The sequence below is a fragment of the Anomaloglossus baeobatrachus genome, assembly GCF_048569485.1.
Source record: "Anomaloglossus baeobatrachus isolate aAnoBae1 chromosome 5 unlocalized genomic scaffold, aAnoBae1.hap1 SUPER_5_unloc_3, whole genome shotgun sequence".
NCBI classification, from domain to species: Eukaryota; Metazoa; Chordata; class Amphibia; order Anura; family Aromobatidae; genus Anomaloglossus; species Anomaloglossus baeobatrachus.
In genome coordinates this window covers 548,720-566,050 of record NW_027441806.1, presented here as the reverse complement: position 1 = coordinate 566,050, position 17,331 = coordinate 548,720, and the positions used below count along the sequence as shown (strand labels likewise).

Sequence of the window (17,331 nt, the reverse complement as noted above, 5' to 3'; positions counted from 1 at the left end):
GTAGGGACCCCCCTTATAGAGATTTGCCGTGACGGGGCAGGGGGCTCAAATCATTGATCAATTATTTGCCAAAAATCTCATTGAATTGATACAGTAGGAATGAATTTGTGAATGTTACACTTTTTATTTTGTCATAGTTGCATCCCACTCATAAGCAGTGCTGGCTCCCCCCCATTTTTCTCGATTACTAAAGGATGGGGACATTACAAGGATGGGCATAATACTATTGGATGGGGACATTACTATAGGATGCGGTAAAGGCTGGGGAGATTACAAGGATGGGCACAATACTATAGAATGGGGACATGGCTGGGGACATTACTATAGGATGGGGACTAGGATGGACACAGTACTACAGGATAGGGACATTACTAAAAGGGGAAAAGGATGAGAAACATTACTATAGGATAGGGATAAGGCTGGGGACATTACTATAAGATGGGGACAAGGCTGGGGACATTACTATAGGATGGGGACATTACTATAAGATGGGGACAAGGATGGACACATTGCTACAGGATGGGCACATTATGATAAGATGGGGATAAGGCTGGGGACATTACTATAGGATAAGGACAAGGTGGACACATTACTATAGGATAGGGACATTACTGTAGGATGGGCAAATTACTATAGAATGGGACAACTATATGATGGGGACAGTACTACAGGATAGGGAGATTGCTACAAGGGGACAAAGATGGGGAACATTACTATAAGATGGGGACAAGACTGGAAACATTACTACAGGATGGGCACATTACGATAAGATGGGGACAAGGCTGGGGACATTACTATAGGATGGGGACAAGGATGAGCTCATTACTGTAGGATGGGGACTAGGATGAGGCACAATACTACAAGGGGACAAGGATGGGCACATTACAACAAGATGGAGAACATTACTAAAAGATGTTGGCTAAAATTTCTACATAGTGATAATTGTAACACTATTAGTTACAAGAAAGGGATAAAATGTAAAAAAAAAACCCCCAAAAAATAAAATAAGGCATGACTTTTTTTTCTACTATCAAATTTTTTTTTTATATATTTAAACAAAGAATGTACACATTTATTATAATAAACAAGTGAAAAATGTTCAAAATTAGTGATCCAAAGGTGTGTAAAAAAAAAAAAAAAAAAATACGGTACCAATAAAAATGTCACTTTGTCCTGCAAAGAATGCGCCCCCCCAATTTATTTTTTTTCCTCTGTGCGGCCCATACACCCAGCCGAATTTGAGACCCCTGTATTAGACATATAAGGCTTTCATGTGATGTAACATTTGTTACCATAGAAACAAAAAAAAGGTCACAAAGCCTAAGACTTGTCAGCAGCCCCTTGCATTTACAATTAAAGTCCCCTTAAAACCTATAATATGTGTATTGGGGAATAGAGAAGGGAGTCAGTTCCCAATGATGAGGAAAAAACTACTAAACTTAGTGGAAAGTGATTATAAAACTCGATCACATCAGATGTTCCCACAAAGAAGGAATGGATCGTAGATGGAAATAGTAATTTGTAACATGATCATGTTTATTATTGTAGTATAGAGAAGTTACAGACATTGTTCAGACATGGAGATTGTGCGCTGAAAGTAACTGTAATGAATGGCAGATCACTGAGATTGGGAGTTAGGAAGAAGAGGGTGGAGGAATATTGGGTATTTTGGGGGGAGGGTTGTAATACTCTTCTTCATATAGTGAATATATAAATATATAACAATGTGAAATTTTTAATAAACATGTAATATTGTTTTTTATTTGATTTTTATAAAACAGACGTCTATTAGTAATTGTATATATTATAATTCTAATGTAACTTCTAACGTGCTTTCCCTTTCTTGTTTACTTACTTGCCTTTACTCTTGACTGTTTCTTTTGTGTTTTCTTGTTCAATTTGTCAAATCTATATTTTCTCCCATGTGAATTTTTCTTAATGGTCGATAAATTATAATTTGAGTAAAACATTTTTCACCTTTTAGGTGTTATAATGGCTTCTACCCTTGTGAGTTTTGTGATGTTGAAAAAGATGGCATTTTTGTGCAAAACATTTCCCACATTCTGAACATGAAAAAGGCTTCTCCCCTGTGTGAGTTCTCTGATGTGTAACAAGCCACGATTTTTGACTAAAGCATTTCCCACATTCTGAACATGAATATGGATTCTGCCCTGTGTGAGATCTTTGATGTGTGAGCAGATGTGATTTATGTGCAAAACATATCCCACATTCTGAACATGAAAAAGGCTTCTCCCGTGTGTGAGATCTTTGATGTGTGAGCAGATGTGATTTATGTGCAAAACATATCCCACATTCTGAACATGAAAAAGGCTTCTCCCCTGTGTGAGTTCTCTGATGTTCAACAAGATTTGATTTACGGACAAAACATGTTCCACATTCTGAACATGAAAAAGGCTTCTCCCCTGTGTGAGTTCTCTGATGTTTAACAAGACACGATTTTTTACTAAAGCATTTCCCACATTCTGAACATAAATATGGCTTCTGCCCTGTGTGAGATCTTTGATGTGTAACTAGATATGATTTAACTGCAAAACATTTCCCACATTCTGAACATGAAAAAGGCTTCTCCCCTGTGTGAGTTCTCTGATGTTCAACAAGATTTGATTTACAGACAAAACATGTTCCACATTCTGAACATGAAAAAGGCTTCTCCCCTGTGTGAGTTCTCTGATGTTTAACAAGACACGATTTTTGACCAAAATATTTCCCACATTCTGAACATGAATATGGATTCTGCCCTGTGTGAGACCTTTGATGTGTAACTAGTTGTGATTTATATGCAAAACATATCCCACATTCTGAACATGAAAAAGGCTTCTCCCCTGTGTGAATTCTATAATGTATAACAAGATATGTTTGACCTGCAAAACATTTCCCACATTCTGAACATGAAAAAGGCTTCTCCCCTGTGTGAATTCTCTGATGTCTAACAAGATTTAATTTAGTTGCACAACATTGCCCACATTCTGAACATGAAAAAGGCTTCTCCCCTGTGTGAGTTCTCTGATGTGCAACAAGATATGATTTACGGACAAAACATGTTCCACATTCTGAACATGAAAAAGGCTTCTCCCCTGCGTGAATTCTCTGATGTGCAACAAGATTTGATTTACGGGCAAAACATGTTCCACATTCTGAACATGAAAAAGGCTTCTCCCCTGTGTGAGTTCTCTGATGTTCAAAACGTGTTGATTTACGTGTAAAACATTTCCCACATTCTGAACATGAAAAAGGCTTCTCCTCTGTGTGAGTTCTCTGATGTGTAACAAGATGTGATTTAGTTACACAACATTGCCCACATTCTGAACATGAAAAACACTTTTCCCCTGTGTGAATTCTCTGATGTGCAACAAGATTTGATTTACGGGTAAAACATCTTCCACATTCTGAACATGAAAAAGGCTTCTCCTTTGTATGAGTTTTCTGGTAACTAACAGACTCTGAAGAAAATCTTCTCTCCCCTGTGTTAATTTTTTTATGGATTTTTCGATTTTCTGAAGTTGAAAACTGCTTCTTTGCTGTAAGAACATTTTGATTTTTAATGCCTCTTTTGTGACATTTATTTTTTTTAATAGTCTGTGATGAATCAGAAGGTAGGCGTTGTTTAAAAGAAACTGATGATAGATCTTTGCTGTGGGGGGATGATGGTATATCTGGAATAGTAGCATTCACTTTAGTTATATCTTGTGCGATATCAAGGTCATATGATTGAAAAATTGAAGATGTCAGTTGTGCCTCTATTCTCCTGGTACACTCATCTGCCAAGAATAAAAAATATTTGTAATATATACAAATTGAAGGATATCATTGATAAAATAGCTTGTAACACATTTACTGGCGTACCCACACGGTCCTGCACCCTTTTCCTGCTGGGGACTTCAGCACACTTATCCTCCCGGTCACTCAGTGGAGACTTCCGTGACCATGGTCACTGCTGCCATCTCCCAGGGCCTGCACACACCATGCAGAACTCTTGGGAGAGTGCTTAGGGCGCGAGCACCTATTCTTAAAAGGCCAACGTGCCCTAACCAGGAAGTCAACCTATGGCTGAGAGGCACTGGGTATTTAAGGCATCCTCCCCCTATGGGAAGTGCCAGGGCAACATGGTCTATCCTTAGAGACGTGTTGCTAGTTGTCAGCTCCGTTTCCTGAGTGTTATATTGTGGGTGTGAATATGTGTCTGTATCCTAGTATCCGATGTGCTTAGCAGACCTGCTGCATCTGTCTATACCAGTTGTGCTTGCCAGACCTGCAGTGACTGTCAGTATAACCTAACCCCGACTCCTGAGGACAGCTGTCGCCATCCCGTGACTCCCTGGAGTAGCACCAAGTAGCTACCTTCCAGCACAAGCCTAGCCTCGCCATCAGAGGCTTCAATAAAGATGAGGTATTTACTTAGCTACGCCCCTTCTGGTTAAGCCAGTGCTGCGGCCCAGTGGGTCCACTCCCGCAAGCGTAACATAGCTAAAAAAAAGCTGCAAGTTATGTAAATTGTAAACAAAAACTGTTTACAATCTAACAGTAGACCTCAGAGCAGGAACCAGTAGACCATGATGTTCAACCCTCTTTGTTCATTTTGCCTCCCGTATATTTTATTAAGTCATCAAATAATGTTTTGTAGGCCAGGTTATACCAAACTGCTACTCCGATAGTGGAAAAATGGAGGGTTTCCACAATGGTTGTAGCTGAAAGACTCTTGATTATAAAGAGATATGGCTTCTGTCATTTAGACTAAAGCAGAATACGGTAAATTCTATTTAATGATTATATTTTATGGCATTACTATTTGTTTTAGGAGCATTGAAATGCAATGTTTGATCACTTCTAATTCTTTTATATTTTTGGCGAATTTCAGGTTTGTTTGTTGTTTTTTTAATAAATGCAAAACAAATTATTCTAACAGTACAAGTAAGATAAAGTACAAATCTCAGAAACACTGAGGTCAGATTAAAAATAAGCCATCACCAGATTTGGCCCCTATAAGCTGCAGCCACTACCAATAGGCTCTTAAATTCAGCATTCTAGAATACTGTATAAGAGTCTAGGCTGCTCTGTATAACATAAAAAAACTGAGTCCTCAGTGGTTGATACCTTTTAATGGCTAACTGAAAAGATGGTTATACTGAGCCTGATGAAGACACCTGAGTAGTCTCAAAAGCTTGCTATTATTACCATCTTTTCAGTTAGCCATTAAAAGGCATCAACCACTGAGGACTCTCAGTTCTTTTAAAAAAATGTTTTATCTCTACTGGCTAACACGGTACAAAGATATATTTTACCTGTAACATAAAAAAAGCACTTTTATAATACTCACCTAGGTGCGGTCCGGTCTAATGGGTGTCGCTGGTCTCCGGTCCAGCACCTTCTGCCCAGCTTCATGTGGACAAAGCGTCCTACATCATCCACACAGGCCGGTATTGCAGTCCTTGCGGATGGCAGATCAAAGTATTGTAGTGCGCATGCACGGGCGGTCTTAAACCTTTCCTTTCGCTTGCGCATGCCATTACTTTGACCTGCCGTTAGCAGGGCAGATCAAACTGCACCTGCACAGGACTGACATGCCGGCCTGTGTGGATGACGCAGGAAACATCATCCCTATGGGCCTGCAAACAAAGAGAACGCTCATCTTAGTAGAGAGGAGGCACCGGACTGCAGAGCAGCAACACCCATCGGACCAGACCACCCCGTAGGTGAGTATAATAAGTGTTTTTTACGTTATACAGAACGGCCTGGGCTCTTATATACATGATTCTAGAATCATGTATATAAGGCTCACTGGTGGTGGCCGCAGCTTATAGTAACCAAATCTGGTGACAGGTTCCCTTTAAGTATTACAAAGTTGTTATCATGTAAAGTGACAGATGTCAGATTGGAGAAATGGGGCCTGGATAGGAGCAGAAAACTGGCTGCAGTGGAAAGCCATGAAATAAGAGCGGCTTTGGTACTAACTACTATAGAGAAAACTGTGACTATAGACAATAACACATCTACTAAAATGACCGCCCTCCACCCGACAGCCTTCACCGTCAGTGATTTAGTAACTAGAGGTGACACATCTGGAGTAATTACAGTATGTGGCTCGGGGGCTCTCGGCAATCCAAACTATTGTAGGGGCCAATATCTTCTGTCAGATGAGTTTCTTGAAGAAATATTAGACATTTACTTTCTGCCTCTCGGACTCCACAATGGACGGCTCCAGTACAAGTTCTTATATAATGGACATTTGTACAATTCAGAGAAAATATCTTTCAGGCTCTTCAAGGTAAAAATATCAGAACTTTAAGTGTTAATTACTTTCCTTTTTTTCTAATTACATTTTGGAAATGATGTAGGTGGGCTGCCAGACCTCCATGTACCCACTGTGGGGTAATTCTAACCTCCCTCATATGTTACAGTTACTCTATGCCCAACTTTAGATATAAACGCCCCTATCAGCTCATTCATCAGAAGGGAGAGAAGGAAGATCCATCAATAAGATGCCGAGATTCTAGGAAGATGGATTAATTGCTCTCAGTGGAGAAACAATAAGAATCTTGTACTTATGATACTTATTAATGGAGAGAGGTCTACTGAGGTCTCATCAACTACAAGATTATTATTTTGTTTCTCCCACTGACAGCAATCAATCTTTATTCACCTGGAGAACACGGCACCTGGAGAACACGGCACCAAACTAAGAATCTAGGACGTCACCAGCATCATTACCCTCCGCTTTCTCTTAGGGGTCCACCATACTGATTAGATTTTTCTTCCCATGATTTTCTAAGTTGTCTGCACATTCTACGTACACTGTCATGACTGCAGTATTGTAGAGGCTTCACCTAGTACCTCAATTTACCTCCCCTTCGGGGTTCGCAACCACCCCATACCTGGATGCCCTTCCACAAACGACAGACAACCATTTTGGATTAATTATGGCCAAATCGGCCTTTATTATAACAAAATACAATAAATCAACATGAAAAGTGAGGAGGTTCTTGGAGCTCCAAAGCCTGGCGGAAGCCATAAATACTTGAAACCATCCAGCATTGCCCCCAGCTGCGACCACAAGCTCGGGGGCACCACTATTGCTGGAAAATTACCAGTCCAAGCTGCAAGCCACGATTTTCCGGGCACAATGTCCGACCACATCACCTTCATATTGGAAATTGACGCCCATGAGCGCAGAAAAAACGTGCCAGATATCCTGAATTAAAACCCCAGAACAATCCCCTTGGATATGTAAAGCAAACCCATCAGGGGAATGGTCCAACCTTCCAAAAGGGTGGAATTCCAACAACACTTGTCTCTCAAACCAGACCCCGATCCACTGAACAGTCGCCACACATGTACACAAACCCCACAGTTCCCATTCCCTCACACCCAACGAGCCTCCAATGGCCAACAAACTACACTGCCCGAGTGCTCCATGGGTAATACAATGGGGGGGAGGGGGGAGTAAACAAGGAAAGAAGGTATGACAGTGACCTCACCACTGTCAAAAGAATCTTACCTAGGAGTTCCAACCTCTCAGGCTATCCTTATGATACCTTCCTTTACCCCCCTACTCCGAATGTGGGCGCAAATACATGTTTATATCTCTTGTATTCTCACCTAACAATTCTTTTCACCACCTCCCGAAGGAAGCCTGCTCGTACAGTCCCAACTGCAACCCCAATTTGAAAAGAATGGAATGAAAAAAACCTGTTAGCCTAACTGCTATAAGGCAGCCAGGCACCATCCACAAAAATGACACGAGACAGAATCTTCAACAAAAAGGAACCATCCCTATGCCTTAATAATGGCCCTGGACGATTGGCCCCTAAACTTAGCCAATGTCTAAAACATTCCACAGGATGCCTCCTGAATCCTCTAAAGCCCCAACCTCACCAGCCTGCCCTCATTGTCTGATTCGATCTTTGGCATCTGGATCCCAACAATCCCGACTGAATGCCAGGAATTCCCCCCGCATTGGCACAAATGTCTGGTCCACTTACCAGTTGTCCAATCCTCATGGCCCCAAAAAAGGCCCATGAAAAGCCAACAACCCTTCTCAAACCATGAAAATACACCAAATGTAGCCCGGAGGTCATGGCCCCAAAAGAGGCCCATGAAAAAGCCGAATCCAACAACCCTTCTCAAACCGTGAAAATACATCAAATGTAGCCCGGAGGTCATCTCCTTTAGGTCCTTGAATGCAACTGGCCTATGTACATCCATTTAAGTCAGCCCCTCCTGCAACCTTTTAAGGCCTGACACACCAGGAGATCTTTCATGATGCCTGCCGCACCAAACTTATCTCTGAAAACGCCACCCATACCCAACATAATAACTTGATGGACCAACCAACCCTACCGCGCAACCCCATTTACCAACACAGTGACACTCACACTAAATCCTCTTGGGATATTGACTCCACAAATTGTCGCTGCCAGGCGACCCACCCTTCCCCGCTGCATTATAGGGTGAACTATGGCCCAATCACAAAGGAACCGAACTAAACAATGAGCCCTGTGTTCAGAACCCAGCTCAACACTCCACTATCCCATGGCAGCCTCGGACTCCGCCCAGGCACCAAAGACCCAAAATTATCCCACTGCTAGTGCGCGAGTGAATCCATGATGGAGACCTCCAACCTCAGAAACCTGAATACCCCTACCCAGAAAATGAAGTCAAAACACCCGAGATGAGCTATCGCATAAACCGAACCATGGGTGATGACGCCACCATCAGTTTAATTGATGGCCATGACTGCCCACATGTTGTTGTCATGGAAATGTATCCCGATTACTAAACTATAACCCCGAATTGTCCGTCCCCCAATTATGGGAAAAAACTTGGGCAACTTAACTTTCTTGGTGAATCTCAATTCCCCACAACAATCCAGCCAAACGTCTGCTCACCAATTGCCCCTAACATACGAGCCAAAGCCAATACGGCTCACCACATCCGTAAAAAGCTCACGGCCAAAACTTTTCAATCACCTCCCTCAATAACAAAGACTGTCCATTGCACATCTCCAGAAAACTTTCCAACACCTGCATAACCACTTTTTTTTGGAAACCTGCGCTCTAAGCGCACAGTATCAATTGTGATCCCTAAGAAGCTAATGCCAGTTGAGCAACCTTCTATTTTTCTTGTGCGCCAAAAGAACCCCCCCCCATCAACCGGCTACCCACTCCATGGATGCCAGAAATAACTAACGAAACGTGTGGCCCAGGAGGTCCAATGAACACAAGTTGTCAGGGTAGTGGATCACCCACAAAATCCACCAGCTGGTTACATACTACCATTCCAAAAAAGACAAGATGCTTCAGACTGAGCGCACAGGACCTGAATATCCCATGGGCAAAAAACCTATCCTAAAATAAACACTGACACAAAAACAACCGAACTACCACAGACTGTCAGGGTGGGCCGGTCCATCCTAGCTAACAAATGAACCCTGTACCATAGCATTTATCGCAGTCCAAAACATGTCAACCACTGTCTGCACCACAGTGTAAAGAGCAGGGTTAATACCGCCATAACCAAAACACCCCTAAGGAAATGGCGAATCATACTGATCCAAATTATTCAAGTTCCTTTCTTTTTTTTTTTTTAATTTTACTTTTTGCTCCCCCCCCCCGGCAGCGAATGACCAAATCGCCGAAACAAAGTGAGGGGGGGGGGGTAAAAGAAAGGACCTGCCATGCGTCCCCCGAAAACTGCCTTTTGACTAACCCTACGCCACACCACCAGGGGGCGTTAATAGCGAGACTCCAAATTCTAGATAGAACAGAACTATAAGTGGCGGAGAAGGAATCCTAAACAACCCCAGCAAAAACTGTTCTCTAACAACACCACCTGTTCCTAATCCGAGCACTTCTCAGGTCGCAGACCATCTCTTCAGCCCTCGTCAGGCTCACCCCCTGTAAAGCATCCCCACCTGACTATGACTCCCCCCTCTTAATAAACACCAGGATGCCCAGTGCAATGAATCGACTTACCCAGCACACTGGTGCTGAAACTAACAACTACCCTGAACTTGCATAGAACTGCCAGCACTCTTCTGCCTTGAAGCCAGCCCCAAGTGCGCCCCCTGCTGACTGCAGACCTCCTTTATATTAAGTTTTATATACAGTATATTCCCAACACAAACGTCTCCCATGGAAGGACATATTCCTTCCAAAACTATCCCTTCCCATGCCAGGGTACCCCAGCAGTCCTTCAAAACACACATACGCCACGCCATTTTCACCCTGTCATCCAGAATATGATCCCCCTCATTATCCTCTGCTGTCTGCAACCACACCAAGAGTGCACTACCGTGTGATCCCCATATTCAGACTGACCAACCCCTTTTTTCAGTCATCCTCGGGTTCCCAACTGGGATGAGCGACCCCTGTAAACTGCAAAAAATTACAGATAGGGACCCCAGCCTGTGAGCCCCAATGGGGACGGCGCCGCCACTACATGCAAAGTGCCATGGAACCAACAGCGCTATAAAAACGAATAAATAGTACATATTATTATAAACCCCTATTGGTCTGCTTCAATTTTTCTCATAAATCCCGTACTCCCCCCGCATCCCCCATACTCCGCCCACACGATACATCAACAACTTGACTGACATCCACCCCCAGTAAAAAAACTATACTGTATTAGAAAGGGACAAGACACACATAAAGCCCTACTTACCAGGCTGCGCCGGCACGAAGCACCGACCAGCCGCCATTCCAGAATCCAGGTGACCCGTCTCCAACCGACACGGCATCTCATCCTCTGCGTCGCCCACCGGTGAGCCCTGACCCACTGATACGCTCAGACCCAGCTCGACTAGGGAGCTGACAGCTCGGTGGGAATCTTCCCGGAATCCAAATCCCAGGAAACCACGGCCAGCATGTATCCGCCTTGTCTCCCCGGCATCGCAAGGTCCCGCAGGTGATGGGTCTCTCGTAGCTAAGCAGCCCCACCGACTGGAGCATCGCCGGGTGGAACCGCCGCCATCTTGTTGTTGCCTTTTTCTCTGGTGCTAGAAGCTGGAAGAGGCCCGGTCCCATGACCGACTGCTGGTCCCGCCCACTTCGCAGGTCCCAGCCGCCTCTATGGATTCCTCCCACACCGAGGCCTGCGAACAGGTGCAGAGGGAACAGGCCATGATGAGGAGGGTCCCCGTAGGGGCTCCTGCGGCGCCACCGGGGCCCGGAGCGACGTCAGGGGAGAGGCATTCTGGCAGCCTGGCCCTGCGTGATGGCCGGGCAGGGGTAGAAGCAGCATCCGCTCCTGCCGGCAGTCCTCCCACAATCTCTTGCAGCCGTGCCTGGATCTCTGCTCCATCAGACCTGCTGGCAGCTCCTCTCGCTGTCCCTGAAGATCCTCCAGCGCAGACATCCTCCGATCCAGGCGATGAGAGAAGGCGAGGACGGGCACAGGTACCTTCAGCAGTGGTGGCTACGTGCCGATTGCAGGCCACCACTTTTACCTCACCCTATATACATTCCTACAAATCTCCTGACCACACCTCCCTAAACTACCTCCCCTTAAAGTATCAAACCCCAGCACAGCCCAGCTTGCTCTGCTTTTAACCTCTTGTTTGCCCTCCAAAGCTGAGTCATGGGTCACTCTACCCATGGCTGTGCTTAGGGCTCCGTTCTTCCTTTTGGCTTTACAGATTAGAGATCTGGGCAGCTAAGGGTCAACGTCTTCGAATTTCAGGTGATAGGATGGATCCTACCTGTAAGATCTGGCTGATACAGATCTCAATGCAACAGAAGGGCGTCCAATGCCCAAAATAAAGGGAACAGTTTTGGGTGGAGGAGCATGTGGTGGTCTAGGAGGAGAATGGTGACCATTTGATATGGCCGGACTACAACCCTGATAAAGCAGCCACAGCCGGTGACTGAGAAGAATCTGTGACTTCTCTGCATTTAGTGGTCACTACTCACCTGGGCGGTTATCTGTAGGAATCTCCTCTTTACTCCGCTCATCCCCCCTCACATATGTCTCTGTAGTATTAATATGGGACAGATCTTCCCCCTGAAACAAATATTGTAAAAGTCACAGACAGATGGAGAAGTCCCATCTATGATCAGCTCTAATCCTGCCATCTCCACCGCTCTCATTACACAAGTATAACACATATAATACTGGAGGATAAAACAAGACTGAGCACAAGACCTTCACAGCCGTCTACACATCATAGGGGGATTTCATGGCACCTTCTCTCCATCTACCTGATGATCCTGAGGAACATCGGGGTCTTCTTGTTTACAGTCCTGTGGGAGAAGAGGACGGGGACATCTCTCTGGTGTTGTCCTCTTACTGGATAGACCTGGAGGAGACAAATACAGGGGCTGAATTCATTCCTTACATACAGATAATTATAGGCCGTGTGTATTTAGTCCTGTCTATTACCTGGTGATGTGAGGGGCTGGGGAACCTCCATCATGACGTCCTTGTACAGATCTTTGTGTCCTTCTAAATACTCCCACTCCTCCATGGAGAAATAGACGGTGACGTCCTGACACCTTATAGGAACCTGACACATACAATGATACCGTCACCCCCGATCCCTTCATAGCGTTACTGTATAATGTCCCAGCATTCCCAGCAGTGTCACCTCTCCAGTCAGCAGGTCAATCATCTTGTAGGTGAGTTCTAGGATCTTCTGGTCATTGATGTCCTCATGTATCGGGGGGTGAGGTGGAGGCCCCGTGATTGGGCTCAGGGGTCTTCCCCATCCCTCAGACACAGGGGCCTGACAGCGCTCACTAGAGGTCTTCTTCACTACTGTGTAATCCTGGTTATGGAGAGACGCAGTAATAAATCTCACTCCAGACATTTCCAGAGTCCTCACCTCTCCAGTTCTGTCCATCTGTTATTCCCATAGATAAGAATGATGTAATGTGACGTCATCAGAATCTCTCACCTCTCCAGTAAGCCGGAAGAGGATCTCTAGGGTGAGGTGTAATATCCTCTCCGCCATCTTGTCCCTGTCCATATCCATCCTTGAAGGGGCAATCAGGAGAATTCTCTTATATAGAAGATCTCCACTGAGAGGATCCGATATTGTAGGGACCTGAATGGGGAGAAGAGGACGATGTAACATCATAAAGAATCCTGTACAGTAATATAATTACTGGAGACTTTATATCCGATCACTGGCTGCAGAAATAACGCTAACATGTAGGACATGAAGGAGAAGACAATTCATGGTTTTGGGGCCGCATTAACCGAAATGAAGAACCTCGATCCAATAATATTATGAAGCGGCTTTTCTCCCACATGTATGGCACGTGACTATTTGATAATATTAATCTGTTGGGTTTTTGTTCTTTGTATGTTTGCAGGGGTTTAGATTTCCAGATTTTTTCGGCTGATTCTTAAACGTCAATTTTTTTAAATAGTTACTGTGGAAAAGTGACATTGAAATAGACGTGGGTGTGCGGGAGGACGAGAAAACCGACCAGTGCCAGGAAGCTGCTGCCAAGGCAGATAATATAATAGGATGCAGTGAACGAGGCACAGATGCTCCGGACAAGAACAGTTTTGCCTCTATACAAGTCACTAGTGCGGCCACACTTACAATATTCTGCACAATTTCGGGTTCCAGTGAATGAGGAGGACGTAACTGAACTAGAGCGGGTGCAGAGAAGAGCGACCATTACAGGAATGGAAGGACTACACTAGGAGGACAGGTTAGCAAGTTTGGGGTTATTTATTTTAGAAACACAAAGGCTATGGGGCGATTTTATTACAATGTACGAGTATATCAGGGGCATGACTGAGATATTTCTAATGAGCTTTTTACAACTGAGGCCTGTAATGATGACAAGGAGGTTCAATCATAATCACAGATGGGGATTCTTTACTGTAAGAGCAGTGAGAATATGGAACTCTCTGACACATGATGTGATAAATGTTGATAGACTACAAAAATTCAAGGCGTGCTTGGATGAGTTCCGTAAAAAGTATATATTGCAGGTTATCAGGACTAGATTTTGTGATGGGACATCGATCCAGGGAACTAGTCTGATATTTTTAGTCATGGAGGAATTTTGCCCCTTGTATAGGTATTCACACCCCCAGAGCGTTTCCGCTTATTTTTACGTTGCACCCACAAACATAAATGTATTTTATTGTGATTTTATGTGATATACCAGCATTAAGTAACAAGTATTTCTGAAGTGTAAAGGAAATGATAGATGTTTTTCTAAATATTTAAAAATATAAATCTGAATATTGTGACGTGCATTTGTATTAAGCCCCTTGTAGTATGATGCCCCTGAGTGACCAATTGCCTCCAGAAGTCACATAATAAGTAAATTGAGTCACCTGTATCATTTATTCTCAGTATAACTACAGCTGTTTTGTGAAGATTTCATAAGTTTTGTTTCAGAACATTAGGGATCAAACAGCATCTTGAAAACCAAGGAACCCACCAGACAGGTCAGGGATAAAGTTGTGGAGAAGAGTAAAGCAGGGTTCAGGTATAAAAAAAAAATAAAAAAATAGCCAAAGCTCTGAACATCTCACTAAGCACTTTTCAATCCATCATCCAAAATAGCTGGAGTATAGTGTGGAGACATAAGGGTCAGTGGGTACAGTCGTCCGCTGGCCTGACTGTCTTCAGAAAGACTGCTCGGACCAGGGCTAATCCCACTGAACGCTCGCACTGATTTTTTGTGGGCAGAACACTTCTCAGACAACACAGGGTGAGGGAACTACACATTGGGAGGACGTTACTGGTTCACCAACAGGCAAACACATCGTACATTTCCAGCAAGATCACAAGATGGTACAAGCGACAAAGTCTCTCCCATCCGTTGGCTCACAAGGGATTAGAATTTTTGCGACTTCGGGGCTTCCTGGGCTAACTATCCCAGTCAGCAGCACCTCGCTTTTGATGAGCACCCGCTGAGAGGAGATAGCGGCAAGGTTAGAAAGATGACTGAGCACAGCAAGATATGTAGCCAGGCAACTGAATTGTCCTCACCTGGGTTCTACAGGTACAATTTTGGGCTCAGCATTGAGCAGTGAAGCAGATCTGTGATCTTTCAGCTAAAAATGTGGATTTTAGGCTGAAGTCCTGCAAAATAAATATGGAAAGAGGAGCAAAGCCCTTTTTATATCCTAAGTTCTCACTTCAGAGTATTGTATCTTACAGGATTGGTGGGAGATGGCTGTTCTCTCATTGGTTCAGTTCAATTCGACTGCATAATATTCCTCTAATTGACATACTCAAAGAGGCTGAGGCAATCCATATTTAAAAGGATATAGGGCTCCAGTCAGTCTGACATTAAACAATAGCCAACGTCTCTTGATTTGGCAATCAAAGAAACAAAAGGTTTGGCCTAATTAAGAACAGTTCACCCCTCACACAAATCTCCAGATGCTGAGTTGTCACATATAGCACAACTGCAAAATGACAAAGACATGGCCGTCCACCTAAACCAACATCCCAAGCAAGGGGAGCAGTAATTATAGAGAAGCAGCCAAGAGGCCTGTAGACAGTGGAAAAGCAGCAGAGATCCAAAGCTCAGGGGAGAATCTGTCCACAAGACAACTATAAGTCATAAACTCCACAAATTTGGTCTTTATAGAAGAATTAATTTTTTTAAAAGCAAAAGAATAAGAATTGAAAATTGCTTCACAGACGCCGTCATCCTATTTACCTGAGATAGAGCTGTTTTATAAAGTAAAAGGGGCAAAAATGTCACCTCTAGATGTGCAAAGCTGATAGACACATCCCCCAAGAGACTGGCAGCAGCAATTGCAGTGAAAGGAGGGTCCTGCAAAGTATTCACTCAGGGGGCTGAATACTAATGCACATCACAATTTCATCAAATGTCTTAACACATTTAGAAATCCATGTATAATTTCCTTTATACTTCACAAATGTTTGCTACTTTGTGTTGTTATCACATAAAACCTCAATAAAATACATTTTTTGTGGCTGTAATGTAAAAAAACATGGAACAGTTCATCGGGTGTGAAAAGTTTTTCAAGGAAAGGTATGTCTACCTTCAACCTAAAAACTAGGAAATTTTGTCACGAATGTTCTCCAGTCCACACCCGAGATATTTCATGTATAGCAAATACTTTGGTGCAAACTTGCCGCTGTTTAAGAAAACATGAGACTTTTTGCAATAAAATGTCAGTAACACAGGTCAAAGGGAAAAATACAAAGCGTTTCTATTGTGCGCAAAATTCATGACCCACTTGCTCCATTCTGAAGAATTTTGAAAAAAAACACCCATTAATTAATACAAGAAGATTAAAAAAAGGTGACACAGAAAAAAACCAACAGAATTGATGAGTTGGATGTAAGTTTTGTGGTGCGGAGCCCGTTATACCGGCAGACGGGATGTGACCGGAGGCAGAAATATTCAGAGAAAGGAAAGATTTTACACTTTCTAGATAAATCCTCTCTTCCCGGGATGTAACGGCCTCTAATGCCGGGATCACACGGCCGGATAAAGAATCATCACAGCTTCATCCAGAAAACTAGGACAAGTCTTTTCTTATTTGTCATCCATATACAATCCGGTATTTACAGCCGCTATTAATCATTTACAAGACCATTTACAGCTTCCTCCATTACAGAACTGCAATGTACCCGTAACACAATGTCTGCTGTATGGCGGAGCTGGTGGGAATCTGATGGTTTGTGCAGACACAGACCTGAATGGAGGAGTCTCCTCCGATTTACAGAAGGCACTAGAGGATGATGGGATTATTCTCACACGCAGATTCTGTCAGTGAGAAAGAAAATCCCCATCTGCACTGCCACATCCAATAACAATGGTCTGAGGGCGAGACGTTGTGTTATTTTATGGACAGCACTGAAAATACAGTAATGTGAACGAGGACTAAAAGGAATCATCAAAGCTCTTATCTCTCCTAATCCTGCCATCTCCACCGCTCTCATTACACAAGTATAACACATATAATACTGGAGGATAAAACAAGACGGAGCACAAGACCTTCACAGCCGTCTACACATCATAGGAGATTTCATGGCACCTTCTCTCCATCTACCTGATGATCCTGAGGAACATCGGGATCTTCTTGTTTACAGTCCTGTGGGAGAAGAGGACGGGGACATCTCTCTGGTGTCGTCCTCTTACTGGATAGACCTGGAGGAGACACATACAGGGACTGAATTCATTCCTTACATACAGATAATTATAGGCCGTGTGTATTTAGTCCTGTCTATTACCTGGTGATGTGAGGGGTTGGGGAGCCTCCATCATGACGTCCTTGTACAGATCTTTGTGTCCTTCTAAATACTCCCACTCCTCCATGGAGAAATAGACGGTGACGTCCTGACACCTTATAGGAACCTGA

At 43.7% G+C, this 17,331-nt stretch overlaps 1 protein-coding gene across 1 annotated transcript in view; it reads right to left on the bottom strand.

The window, feature by feature from the left end:
• Positions 1-17,107, bottom strand: part of LOC142259154 (uncharacterized) — a 174,070-nt gene extending 156,963 nt beyond the window's left edge. Inside the window, 5 exon segments of the mRNA XM_075331659.1 lie at positions 2,004-3,779; positions 11,928-12,018; positions 12,216-12,313; positions 12,397-13,060; positions 17,023-17,107. Coding sequence (XP_075187774.1) covers positions 2,004-3,779; positions 11,928-12,018; positions 12,216-12,313; positions 12,397-12,529 — 2,098 coding nt within the window. The 5' untranslated portion in view covers positions 12,530-13,060; positions 17,023-17,107.
• Between the last annotated feature and the right edge of the window lie 224 nt (positions 17,108-17,331).